The sequence below is a fragment of the Chrysemys picta genome, chromosome 10 (assembly GCF_011386835.1).
Source record: "Chrysemys picta bellii isolate R12L10 chromosome 10, ASM1138683v2, whole genome shotgun sequence".
In the NCBI taxonomy this organism is placed as follows: Eukaryota; Metazoa; Chordata; order Testudines; family Emydidae; genus Chrysemys; species Chrysemys picta.
In genome coordinates, this window is record NC_088800.1 from 82,210,113 (window position 1) to 82,224,201 (window position 14,089).

General features: G+C 46.1%; 1 protein-coding gene across 3 annotated transcripts in view; it reads right to left on the reverse strand.

Moving 5' to 3' along the window:
* Window positions 1-14,089, reverse strand: part of CACNA1H (calcium voltage-gated channel subunit alpha1 H) — a 457,965-nt gene that overhangs the window by 35,200 nt on the left and 408,676 nt on the right. For all 3 annotated transcript variants that reach the window (XM_008164759.4, XM_042853069.2, XM_042853068.2), the window contains exons 26-27: window positions 4,870-5,021; window positions 975-1,084 (exon numbers count right to left, since the gene is read on the reverse strand). In XM_008164759.4, the coding sequence (XP_008162981.2) occupies window positions 975-1,084; window positions 4,870-5,021 (262 nt within the window). The remainder of the gene's footprint in view (window positions 1-974; window positions 1,085-4,869; window positions 5,022-14,089) is intronic.

The window sequence follows — 14,089 nt, forward strand, 5'->3', positions numbered from 1 at the left end:
CATCCCCTCTCAGATCCAGGATTGATGGAACGGAACCTCAGCTGGTGTTAATTGGCAAAACACCATTTATTTCAACTGATTTGCTCCAGCTCAGGCCCAAAGTTTAGAGAGGAAAGTTGGAACCATACTATGCGACACTGTTCCTGGTATCCCTACCTTCCTCGGAAATAGAGCAACGTGCAACTGAAAAACTCATACTTGTTTGAGCTAAAAGAGATCAAGCTCCTTTCCTAAGGAGTTTTCCTGATAAGTAGGCTTGCTCATGGCAGCCTAGAACCATGTATCAGCCGTCTGGATAAACGAGGGACACAAACTGTTCCCAGGACTAAACGGAACAGCATCTGACCTATCTGTGTGAAGTGGAGCATGAAATAAGGCTCTTTGACATATCTGGCTCTTCAGCAGGTCTCCAAATCGCAGCCCACTGTCACATACGTTTGTATCTGGTCGAGTGAGCAGCAAAATGTGAAGTTATGCTTCTGGGTAGCTGCGGTCAGAGAACAACAGTGCTGAGGGCGTCTTCCTTTGCCCATTGCTGGTGGGTTTACTTAGCTAGCATCCTGCAGGCTGCCCACGGACTAGTCTAGATTAGATAGGACATCAGTTCTGCAGGAAATGGTGCCGTTGGGTTATTAAGAATAGTCTTTTCCATGCATGTATTAAGGGTAGTGGCTTGACTGTCACCTCAAGGCCAAGCATAACTAAGTAGTGATACATTCTTTGGTGGAGTCAGTGAAAGGGGCTAAGAACAAACTTAAACCCTTTGTATTCATTTCCTATTCCCTTTACAAAGCGTGACCAGTGGTGTCAATCATCATTTTTGTTAACGTCTTGACTCCTGCGAGACATCTCCGGTAGCTAGTCAGCAGAGAGATTCTTGTATCCAACTATGTTATTTTTACCACAATGCTTCAATTGCCTGGCTTCTGGTTTAGACCCTGGGCCAAACACAAAGGAGTTGAAAATAATCTCACCTGTCTTTAAAGAATCTTCGAAAACCAAATGCCACCAACTTCAGAACAGCTTCAAACACAAAAACGATGGTGAACACGTAGTTGCAGTACTTCAGAGCTTCATCCAGGGACTGAAAGGAAAGGCACTTGTTAGTTCTAGACAGGCTGCATTACCTTTGTCCCACCACAAAGCACTTGGCAGGTAGGAGGATGGTAGAAGTAGAGATAAAAGAAAGGGCCAAGCACAAATGGAGGGATAAAGCAGCCGATGCTTGGAAACTTAGAATCAGGTGCTCTGCATATGAATGAATAAGACTTTAAAGGCCTGATTTGCAACTCACATCAGTATAACGCCAATAACTTCATAAGAGTTACTATTGATTTGCCCCAGTGTGAGATCAGAATCAGGCCCTAAAAGAATCACTCTGACATGGAAATTGAGAAGACAAGTTTCTATGCTGCTTAAAAATAGTTAAATTTTAACTAAAGATGGACCCTAACCAAAACCAGGCCTCCAGACCCCCCAGTCTTTAGGAGTTTTCAAGATCCAGATCTGCATTGTTTGGGTTGATCTGCCCTCTATTTTTAACCCAAGGTAGAATGAGCCGGTGGAATCATTGCTATGAAATATTATTGCATCAAAATACCATAGCAAAACTTGAAAAACAACTGGACGTTGAGCTGAATAAGAACATCATCAGCAGTGATACTAGCTAGTCCAAAAATTACAATGGCTATCTATCAATCCTCAGACTTCAGGGCATAAACTGCTGAATACATGAGGAACAAGAGGAAATTCAACCCCTTTCCCACTCACTATAATTTTGTTATAAGGTGCATTATGAATATCTTACACCGTCTTCTGAGATATCTAGAGCTGGCTATGATAAGAGACAGAATACTGGACTAGATGGATCACTGCTTTATTCCGGTGTGGCTATTCCTAGGAATTCAGCTTAGTTTAATACATTCAGCAAAATAAATAATAATGGAGACAGATGAAATCTTGCCTTCTCGAAATGTTACATCTCCAGTGATGGGCAAAGTATCTCCATATTTGGTGTAATGTTCGCTCCCTCTATAAAGCCACTCTCGGAAGTCAGGAATCCAGAGTGTTTATACTCTAAGATGATGACTGTTTATAATGGATTTCATTGGAGTTGGAGGCCAACAATAGCAAAAAAACACTGCTCAAATCTTAAAATAGAGTGCCCTGGAGTAAAAGAGCTTTTTTTTCTGACTGGGGTTGTTTTCTGGTCAAATGTGGCCATAGGTTTCTTACAAATCAGAAAAATGAACAACAAAACCAGACACAATAGGTAACAAAAAGGCAACGGAAATATTAGAGAAAAGAAAAGCTCATTTGCTTTGGTGACAGGGGAACACAGAACTTCAGAGATGGCTTAATTTCAGGGCAAAATTCTACTGACATCTGTGTGACTGCTCTCCCCCGATGCGTGGGATAGACTTCTGTTGATTTTTGGAAATGTGATCTGAAAGTTGTACAGATGTAATAGGGCTGGCATTTCTGAACGCCTGCCTTGCTCTATTTTGATTCTAATTATATTGCCTAAAATAAAATAGACACCTTGGTTTTTTATAATGTGGCCATTTATTATTTAACTTAAGATCTCTCTCGCTCTGGGTCCAGTTCTTGTATCATGTACACCGGTGTACACCCAGAAGAACTCCACTGATTTACACTCATGTAACACACGTGTAAGTGAGATCGGATTCAGGAGAAATAAAACAGAGGCTGTGGTGTAAAGGAATTACAGGAGCAGAAAAGTACACGTGGCATAAAACACACACACACACACAACCCTCTGGCTTGGTGTATCTTGGCGTAGCTTCCCAGAGAATCATTTTCAGGTGACATGTCAAACCTTACATTATTAAAAAGCAAACACAGACTCAGGAGAGCTGTGAGGGATAATTCTATGTAATGTTCCTGTAATACAGATGGACAAGCCAAAAGATTTATGTGTGACAAAGTCAGTCCTGACAAGTCCTAGGAGTGTGGTGAAGGGCAAATACATCAGCCCTAGACTGGTGAAGGCCCTGTTCCCTAGGACACTGGTCCCCAGACTATGTGACATGCCCCCCTAGGAGGCCATGGAGGAACATTCTGGGAGGTGCGGCGGGACCCAGACCAGCTCCCACAGGGGGATGGAGGGGAGAGGGAGCAATACCTAGCCCCGCTCTGCCTCCAGCTCCACTCCGGCCCCACCCCTGTCCCCAGCTGCAGGTCTGGCCCTGCTCCCAGCCACAGCCCCCAGCTCCTGGCCCTGACCATGGGCCTACTCCCGGCCATGGCCCCTGGCTCCCAGCTAGGGTTGCCAATTTTGGCTGGATGTATTCCTGGAGGTTTCATCACAGGACATAATCTTTAATTACAGATGAATCTTAAACTCCTGGAGACTCCAGGACAATTCTGGAGGATTGGCAACCCTACTCCCAACCCCGACCACGGGCCTGCTCCTTGCCACAGTCCCTGGCTCCGACTGTGGCCCCACTGCCAGCCAAGGCCACAGGTGCAGGGTCGGCCCCGGTCCTGGCTCCCGACTGTGTCTCCTGGGGTGGGGGTTTTGGGGGAACGACCAACTTGGTAAGGGGGGGGCATAGACAAAAATGTTTGGGGAACACTGCCCTAGGAGCTGAAAAAGGGTTAACTCAGGTTAACTAGAGACACGGGAGGCCAGTTATGGGCTGCCAGTGACTTTTAAAAAACTCTCCTCTGGTGAGAGAGGGGAGGGGAGAGATGAGAGACAGGCTGTCTCCCCTCTCTATAGGGAAAGAAACTAAGGCCACGTCTACACTACCCGCCAGATCGGCGGGTAGTAATCAATCTAACGGGGATCGATTTATCGCGTCTCATCTTTTGCTTTGCTTAAAAGAACTTCTTGGGCCTACTCTGAGGCCCACCAGGTAAATAAAGGAAAAAACAACCCGAGTGAAGAGAAAAACCTCTGGAGACAGGTGGGTTTATTCCAGTCCTCCTACCGGCCGAGGGAGAAAGCCAATGAGACACAGGAGGTGCCTTGCCACATATGCCTAAGGCTTCATCAAGAGAAAGGGATTTTATGGTGTCTGAGGCAAAAGCACTACATGTAAACAGAACTGATTTACTCCAAATTCACTCTCCTTATAGTGTGTATGGTAACACCCATTGTTTCATGTTCTCTGCGTATATATCTATCTTCCTACTGTATTTTCCACTACATGCATCCGAAGAAGTGGGCTGTAGCCCACAAAAGCTTATGCTCAAATAAATTTGTTAGTCTCTAAGGTGCCACAAGTACTCCTGTTCTTTTTCCAAATTCAGTGAGGAAAGAAAGCCACCCTGAGCTCGTTCATTGCATATTAACATCAGTTAATGGAATATTCTAAAACATTGGCATATTTTACTCCACCCACTAATGGAAAACTACATGGCAAATGTCAATAGGACATTGCTAAAATCAGGAGACTAATTATTTGGCAATTTTTCTTTCATCACTCTTGAGGCAAAAGTTCATTTAATACTGTGTGGGCCTGATTCTGATCTCACCCCTACGCAAGTGTAACTCCACTGACTTCAAAGGCATTACTCCTGATTTACACCCGTTTACACGAGAGGAGAATCAAGCCTTTTGCTTCAAGAGGTGACTCTTTTCTGGCAGTACGGTACAGCTGGCCCTAATCAAAGCTGGAAATGGGGCTACAGCTGATGAATTCATTGTACCAAATACTTGATGTCCTCAGAAGCATCTCAAAGAACAGGGAACGCTCTCGTGTCAGTTTTTGCTTAGGGCCATATTCAGATACCATTGACATCAATGGTCATACTCCCATGATATTCAGGGAACAGGATATGGTCCTTAATTGCTCTGACACGCCGTCTGATTGCACTCCAAGGAGGGCACATGGCTCTTACCTTGGGCTGGTTATAGTGCTCCATTGACATGGTGATGACATTGACCCCAATGATGAAAGTAATGAACAGGTCCAGATAGTGGCTGGTACAGAGGGTGTGGATATACCTCCGCGTCGGGGAATAGTCAGCATAGTAGGGTCTGCGCTGGGCTTCTGCAGAAAGAGACAAGCAAACGCAAGGCAATGACCGTGTTTCCCTCCTACCAGGGTCAGGCATGCTGGCAGGTATCACGCAACATCCTTTCCTGACTGTTGTCTTTACACACAATTGGGCACTGGGCGGGCTGCTCCTAAGAACCGACCGGGATCAGAGGCTTCCAAAGAATTTTGAGCAGACACAACACACCGAGCTTCACACAGAATGAACAAAGGCCTCCCAACTAGCGACAACGGCTCTTCGGAGACTCAGTTCAGCTAAGCACCCAAAAGGATCAGATACCTTAGCAAAACAATCCAGGCTTCTTGGGCCCACAGAACTGTCCTGGATAACTTGGAAGGCCAGGTTCTCTCTTGCAAGATTTCATTGTACTTACCACTTCTAGTCAGACCAGAGACCAGCCTCCTCACTCATATTATCCCAGGCACTTCCCCCTCTGGTTGGAAGCAGGGAGTGCAAGAGGCAGGATTGGAAACAGAAATTAAGGAAGAAAAAGTCCTCACACCCACAACAGGTTCAATTCCAGTTTGGGGCAAAGAACCAGGGCAGTTTTTGTTTTATCTGGACCAGGCTGAGCACCTCTACTTCTCACTCAGCTAGAGTCAGACAACTTGCAGGTCAATGGGAATGAGAATGGGAACCAGGACTCATCTTCGACGAGAAAGGGGATTTACCAGCTAGGCATGGTCTATGCGGGAATGCAAGGATGGATGAGGCAGCTGAGGAACACATATTGGTGGATGGTTATTAGCACAGGGGACCAGGTTAAGGGTAACTATCCCCAGGAGGTAGGGTGGAATGTTCTGTACAATGTCCCTACAATGACTTCGTTGTAAGTAACTCAGATTTGCAAACAGAAAGCAGCCATGATTCAAAGACTGTAATAGTGTTAGTTCCTTCTCTCTTTTGTATCTAGACAGGTGCTTGGAGGTGTGACATCTTCTGCTGTATGCCTCCAATGGGGTGAAATTCACCCTGTGCAGGACGACACGCAAGTCCCACTGCCCAGGAGTGAAGGTCACCCAAAGGAAACATGCTATAAGTGAAACGTGATTAAAACATTAATTCTAACATTATGCAGCGCAAGGTTCTTTTGAAATTTAAGAACCAGGACAGGGGAGTAACCAGGAAAATAGCTGGACTGTGGCCACGTGAACTTAATATCTGTGCCTTCGGTCAAGAACTTTTTTAACTGAGAAACTTATTGCACATAACAAGCCTGAGCACAGCCACTGTAACTAGTTTCTGGATACAACCCTGTGATTGTGTAGTAATCTTACTGTGTGTGTAGTAATCCATTTTGACTGTGGTCTTTCCGATTGATTCTGTTTCAAAGTTAATAAGCATAAAAATACAAATAACTAAATCAGGGCCAAATCTAGGGACCTATTAGGCCATATATCCAAGCCAGAGCGGGATTGTTTCTGACAGTGTTTTTGTTAATGCTTTGCCCAATCTAGTTTTAAATGTCTCAAGAGTTGAAAGCAGGAGAGAGTTTATTTTAAAAGAAGGGAAATATGGAACAACTACGCTCAGAAGGCTCCAGGAGCTCATCTTCCCATCCTTGCTAATATCTTCCAGCTGGAGTGGCACTTGTAATATTATTTGTTGGTAATATGGATGATGCCAGAATCAGAACGCAAAAACGGAAATAATTTGGTTCAAAGGAACTGGATCCACCCATATCCTTTAGCTACTATTTTTTCTTGGTGGTTAAATGTGGAATGGGGACACATTGAACATTTTTTTTTTATCAAGGTCACCTAGACTTAATTTTAATGCCCGTGGAGGTGGAAAAACAACACAAAAGCAAACACAATTGTTTTTCTGTGTGTTTTGTTTTTGATTACGGGTATAAATCCCATACATGTTGTTGAACTGGAGCGATGGTCTTTGCTGTGAATAGCTGAGTTTGGCTAATCCTATAGTATATCTATAAAAAGCATTAATTGAAATTAAAAAAATATGTATTTAAGTTTGTGCATGGAAGCACATTGCGCGTTCAGGTTGATCACATGTGGAAATTTGGAACTGCCTTCTTGGGGAATGTGCAAAATCAGTTTGCAGGAAGGGCTAAGGTTTACCCAAATTGGTCAAACTTTATATTAAAGGTACATTTATTGTTAATAAATGATTAATAGCTCTTACGAGCATGTGACAGACATGAATAGTATGTGCCATAGATGGTTATAAGTACATCAGTAAAAGGTACTACAGATGATCATCTATTGACCTTTTGGACTATAACAATCTATAACAACTGATTAGCAATTTATTAAAAGAGCTGATTATCATTTATTAACCCTTTATCAACTATTTATATAATGCATCTTAATATAAAGTGTGAGTCCAGAGTTAAATACTCTACCTGGAAATTGCTACAGCACAGGAGTGCTTCTTGTCCCACTATTGAAAAAGACCTTTCCCTATATACATGATAAGCTATAGGTATAGTATATGGGATCCTCTCTACGATGTACAATGTGTATAAATGTTGTACAGCATGAAGGTGCCATGTACAGTATGCACAATAGATCTGATATGCTCAGCAGATGTGCAGTGCTGTTCTGCATGGTGGGAAGGTGACACGAAGGATTAGCTGGTTGCTTGGAAGTCTGGGAGATATTTAATGTGAGGTGGGCAGAGAGACAGCAAAAGCTCTTGAAAACTCCTAATCTACTGGAGTTCCCTAGCTTCTTTAAGCCAATTAATGGTTGGGAAAGAACTTTAACTTTGAGACACATACAAAGACAATCCAAGGGTAAAGTTTGATGACATTTGGAAACACATGCAGCAACATCATGCTGAGTGCAGTAACCCAGGCAATGGCCATTTGAGGAGATGCTACTCATGCACTGCTAAATGTGGCATGCAGGGGTGTGCAGAGGGGACAACAGGCCAGATTCTGCTCTCGGGTTTGCTGCCGTAAATCAGGAGTAACCCCACTGACACCGGTGTGAAACCAACAAGAGAGAGTCCCATGTTTTTTGTTGCATTTCTATTTCTTTTTGACCAATGATGAGGCCTGTATTTTAATGTAACGGTGCAGTAGGAACACATCAAGAGTTCCTGAAAAGTCACCAGTCACGTGGGCTCAAAGCTTTGCCGAATCACTGTCTAGGCCAATTTCCTTTAGCTATAGTATTTTTAAGTCATCTGCACAAAGAGTGACAGCTTGTCATTTGCATGCTTGGTTTCGGTCCAATCAAAGACATGCATTTGTGTGTATTACCAATACCCAAGGAGAATATGCCGTCATAGTCTCCCGGCTACCGTGTGTTTCATCTGAAGGTTCGCTGCACACACTTACTGTTCGGGCTGCTAAAGTTTGGAGACGGAGGAATCTACAGAAGAGCCTAGATGAGGAGAACACTGGATTGCTGGGGTGGGAAAACGTCAAGCTCTTCATTAATTACCCCATCAGGCAGAATGCAAGCCTCCCTTGGTTTTTCCATAGAAATGGTTTCTCTGATGATATTGCAGTCAGCTGATTGTGACCAAATGTCAAAAGCAGTCTTATTACCTCGATCAATTATTGCTGAAGGTTTGACTTGGTGGAAACGCGGGAGGGAAGAGAGAGACCATGAAAGGTATACAAGAGGTGAACCGTTCTCATTTCTCTCCCCCAGCTTCCTGACATCGACTAATAATCGCATGAGTTAGAATCTCACCTTCCCTGGGGAATATTTAGACTGCTCTGCTTGAGATTTTGCTGACATGAGAATTAATGAAGCACCATCTCCTATTTAAAAGGCATTCAGGTTGGCATTACAAGTGCTACCTAAAAAGCTGCTCCATGAGTCTCCTCTGCAAGAAACATTAGAAAGCCAAGTGGGTTTACGTGCATGCTTCCCATAGGCTGGTTTTATACCTGTATTAAGAAAGGTGCCTGGAAAAATAAGCAAAATGTTTTTAAGTTCCTAGGCAGACGTGAAACATACAAATACACAGTGCACAAGTTTTAGTTACAGCTCAAATAGGCTATAGACTACGGAGCTCACACACCACATGGATTAGAAAGAATGGACATGATCCTGAATGCTGCTTAGCGTCCCCAATGCCTCATCACCCTCGGGGAGAATTGTCTGCGATCAGCATGTTGAAGTGCAGGTCTTATTAGGGAACAGCTTTGGCATCTGTTCAACAAACCAACCTCTTCCTTCTACATGCCACAAACGTCTAGATGTTAATTTGTCCATCCAGGATCCCTAAGGGAATGGACATCAATTAAAGGTCAGCTGCGATCGTGTACCCTCTGGCACTGAGAACCAGGCTGTCCACAGCAGTAGTTGATCTTCCCATGGTTCACTAAACTAGCCACAGTATTAAAAACCGAACTCCAACTTTTCATCATTAGACCGAGGACCATCTCAGTGCTGTCGCCAACTGGTTTGGTTTTCAGTCCAGCTTGCTCTCTCCTTTCTGTATGCGATGTCGTAAGTACTTGTGTTTAGCCTTTGAAGGGGCGGAGCACCACTCAGTTTTAACCTGGCATCAGATTGTATTTGATGGACCAAATGCCTCCCAGCTTCCAGTGCACTGGCTTTTCAGCCATTACAACAGGGTTGAAATTGGCCCAGTGTCCTGAACACAGACGGGATCAAACTGATCCAGTTGTTTTTAATCAAAGCTTTTAATCTGGGGAGGAGAGTTCCACTTTATGTCTTTGGAAAGCCTCATCAAAAGGTTAGGAGCCGCAGGATTATAAAATTACAGCACTTTTATTTATACAGTGGCTATATCTGATGGAGGCCGTGATCGTGTCAGGAGGAATACGTTAGCTTATCTTGAAGTTTTACCTTCACATTAACAATCACATTGTGGCACAACATAGTTCTGCTTTTAAAAAAAGCCACCACATTTTATTTTTAAAGCCTATTTATTCAATCTCCCTCCCTCTTTTTTCATTCCAGGGCAGTTAGCTGGCAAATATACAGCACCATTATATTTAACACTTAAGTAGTGTCTTTAGTCTATAGATCTCAAAGAACTTTATAAAGGGTGGCATCTGTATCCCCACTGTCACAGGTGGAGAAACAAAGGCACGGAGAAGGAAGTGACTAGCCCAAGGGTATTCAGCAACAGTGGCAGAAATAAAGCTAGAATCCAGGTCTCCTGACCCCCAGTCCACCAGCGTCACCTGTATGCAAAGATACCTAAGAGCTCATTCACACTTAGTATTAGTTATATGACAATGAAGCCCAGCAGCCCGAGTCAGGATCGGGGCCATGTTGTGTTAGGCGCTGCACAAATACACAGGAAGACACTAATGTAACACAAGATGTAACAAGGGCACAGAAATAACGGGGGAGAGCGTGGACAAGGGCAACAGTGTTTGGTAGGCCAGCTGTGTGCAGGACTTGCTGGTCCTGAATTCTAGACCTCTTTCTCTCCTGCTTACAATAAACTCATTAAATATCAATCACTGCCTGCCTGGCACTCTCCCGGTCAATATCAGCCTCTCACAGCGGAGTATGCTGCATACAAATCATCACCACCAGTCCCTGCAGTCGCTACTGCACCTCGGTCAGGCCCAGCGCCCATTGATCTCACTGAGAATGTTGCCTCCATAAGACCCACTAGCCCCGCTGCCAAGTCACGAGGTGCTTCTCGAGTGACACTGGTCACAGGAGGAAGTTTTTTGTTAAGGTGCTGGAGCAAATGGGAGGAATGGCGCTCCCCTCCTGCTAGCCACCAACTCCTCTCCCCCTGCTGGCATGGGGGGCTGGGTAGGGAGCAGTGAAAGGGGAGGAGAGGGGCAATCCGGCTGTCTCTCTCTCCCACAAGCAGCCAGCTGCCCCAGCACCTACTACAGGCACCCCAACATCCTCCCACTCCCCCCAGGCATTCTAACTCTAGGAAGGGTCGGGGAGGCTGCTGGATAGGGGTAGGGTGCCACACTAGCTGAAGGTGAGTAGTAGCAAGGGGGAGCGTGGTGCTTAGGGCCCCGGCTCAGATGGCTGGAGGGAAGGTATCATGACCCGCCTCCGCCCATCCCTGGCTGGGCTCCTGCTGTGGGAATAGTGAGGGGGGAGGCAGAGAGACTGTCTGCTGAATCTCTGCAGCCCGGCCCAGCTGAGGGAGATCCCAGCCGGGCTGCATGCAACGGGGCGGCCGGGTGAGGAAGCGAGTCAGGCAGCAGGCCGCCATTGCCGATGTTCAACAGGGACCAGGGAAGTGCTTAGTGCAGGGATTTCACAGGCAGAGGGCCAGCTCCAAAAGGACTGGCAGCAGGGGAGGAGAGCAGGGGATTAGATAATCTAAGGCAGCAAGAGATTGATGGGGGGGCCTCATTACGAGGGGGAAGGGAAAGAGGTCTGGGGAGAAGAAAAGAAACCAGCTTGCATCCAAATCCCCACTGGCTTGGGGGTGGGGGTCGGCGCTGGGCCTTGGGTTCACGTAACCCCTTCTGGGGTGTGGCAGTGTATGGGCAGGATCTGTAGCAATGGTACACAGTCTCCAAACTATCGTAACCCTTGGCAGCTGTTGCCCTGATACGGCCCTTGGAGCTAGTCAATAATTATCTAACATTCACCCACAGAGCCAGCTCTGTCTGTGCCATAGGCAGGCTGTGAGCAAGCTGCCCCTTCCCAGACTGCTGATCATTTCCCAGACGTAGGCCAAAGCCTACTGTGCCTTTACCTTACAGGTGTGTACATACACATCCCTAGGTACATACACACAGGCACGTAAGGACACGCAACATATGGCTTGCTTTACATACACAGACCGAGAACTAGACAGACACAAGTCGGAAGCTAGTCCCAGACAGACAGGTGGCCCGACGGTCTATTTTCCAGCGACAGCCTCCTTTTGCTGCCCACAGTATGTTACGCCTGTCACCCCTTGGCCTCCTGGGAAGAGGATACATCTCAATGCTTCTCATACTCGTCCTGTTTTTACGGCCCCTGCAGCCCAGCTGAGCCCCAGGGGAAGCTGTGGCTGGCTGCTGAACCGTCTTGACTCGGGCTTGCGCTCCCTCGCCCGCATGGCTGGATTTGCCGTACACCTTCCTTCCAATGCCAAGTTACCCATTTTCTCCTCTTCCCCTCTCCCCCCGGTACAAAACGGCAACAGCACACAGCACTGTGCAGGCCAAGACGGTCACTGCATCACCTCACAGGCACGGTACGCCACGTACACACACAGAAAGTCCACACGGCACCAGCCACACGTCACATCTTTCTGAGTCTGCCACGTTTTGAGCCAAACCCATAGTCTTCTAAATTAACCAACATAACATGGATGGGATTTTGGCTGTTTAAATCTGAGCTTAAATTTAAATGATAATTTAAAAAGTGACCGTTGTTTGATTTCACTGGGTTAAAAAAACATTTCCCGAGCCAAAGCTCGCCAGTCCGAACACAGTCAGGAAGGGATCCTCCAAGCACACGCGCGAGAATGAGCTGATCTGAGGTAACCTCTTGTAGGCCCTGCATGTGATGAAACACTTAGCTGTCTTCCTCACTGTACACGCTTGGTGGAAATGTTACACTCCACATCTGTGCAGCGCCTGGGCCCTCGGTCTACAAATATCTCCTAGGCTTTTTCCTGGCTGCCCTTTCCAGGCTTCTATATGAATTAAGATGGGTTGTGGAGTTCTCTGGGAAAGCAATTCAACAGCGTCCTTCACGTAGACAGGGACTGGCTCTGCTCGGCCTCAGAGCAGTGAGCCAGGGACAACCTGTTATCAACCTAACCCACCACCAGACACAGCAACCACCTATGATTAGGATAGTTCTCATTTGCCTGTGCTGTAGCCCATTTTCTCTACAGACTACTGGGGAGTTCTGCTCTTTGCTTACAAGTTCCACTCGTTATGGTTTGGAGGCTTCTTCTGGACCAACTGTGTGAGCTGCCAAAGTGCTGAGCAACCCAAACTCCCACTGGGAGTTGAGGGGGCTTCAGGACCTTGCATGATCTCTGTTCCAAGGGTAGGAATAAAGGAATTGATGTTTTGAAGCAGGAGATGTGGAGAAAGAGAATAGGGGAGTGTTATTTACCCCTTCACATAACACAAGAACCAGGGGTCACCCAATGAAATTAATAGGCAGCAGCTTTACAACAAACAAAGGGAAATACTTCTTTACATAACACATGGTCAATCTGTGGAACTCATTGCCAGGAGATGTTGTGAGGGCCAAAAGTATAACCGGGTACAAAGGAAAAATTAGAGAAGTTCATGGAGGTTAGATGCTTCAATGGCTATTAGCCAAGATGGTTCAGCTTCTGACTTCCAGAAGCTGGGACTGGACGACAGGGGGTGGATCACTTGATAATTGCCCTGCTCTGTTCATTCCTCATGAAGCATCTGGCATCAGCCTCTATCAGAAGACAGGACACTGGGCGAGATGGACCACTGGTCTGACCCAGGATGGCTGTTCTTATGTTCTAATGAGTATCAATCGAGGGAGCCTCAAGTGAACTTTGGTGAATAATGGGCACGGCCCAGTTCAGGTGATTTGGCTTTGACTTCTAGGGGGTCATATCGAATCCAGCCTGAGCCAATACTGACTGCAAGTTGCTGAGATCAGATGATTGTGTAGTGGGCCCTGTGAAATGAGTTTGGTGGGTCTCAGGCCAGTTCCTAATGGAGAAGTGTGCACCTCACAAAAAACACCAACCCCATCCTGGCATCTCAGCAGAGAGCTGCATGATCGGAATGGGCCCTGGAGGCTAAGCGTCCCTCTTGCCCCCAAATGTGCTGTGTCTAGGTCAGGGTCAAAGCATGTTGGTGGGAAAATGTAGGTGAAACTTGTTTTGTTCTGTAGTCCTGTGGCGAGGCTTGGTCTGGCCATGAGTCCCCAGGGATTTCAGTCCAATACTTTTCGCCATGCAGTGCAGTGTTGCAGATACTTAAAAGGGAAACTCGAAGTCCTTAATAATCCTTCAGCTGCTGTTGGGAAAGGGCCAAGTCTTCTCTGCATCTTGAAAGAGAGAGAAGCATCCAGCTGCACAAATTTATCATGGATTCTGTGGTTTCCCAAACTGCCTCCCATTCCACAGCCACATTTGTTTTCAAGCTCATGTCAGTTTGCATGAGGGACGGCCTCGCAGGAGGTAA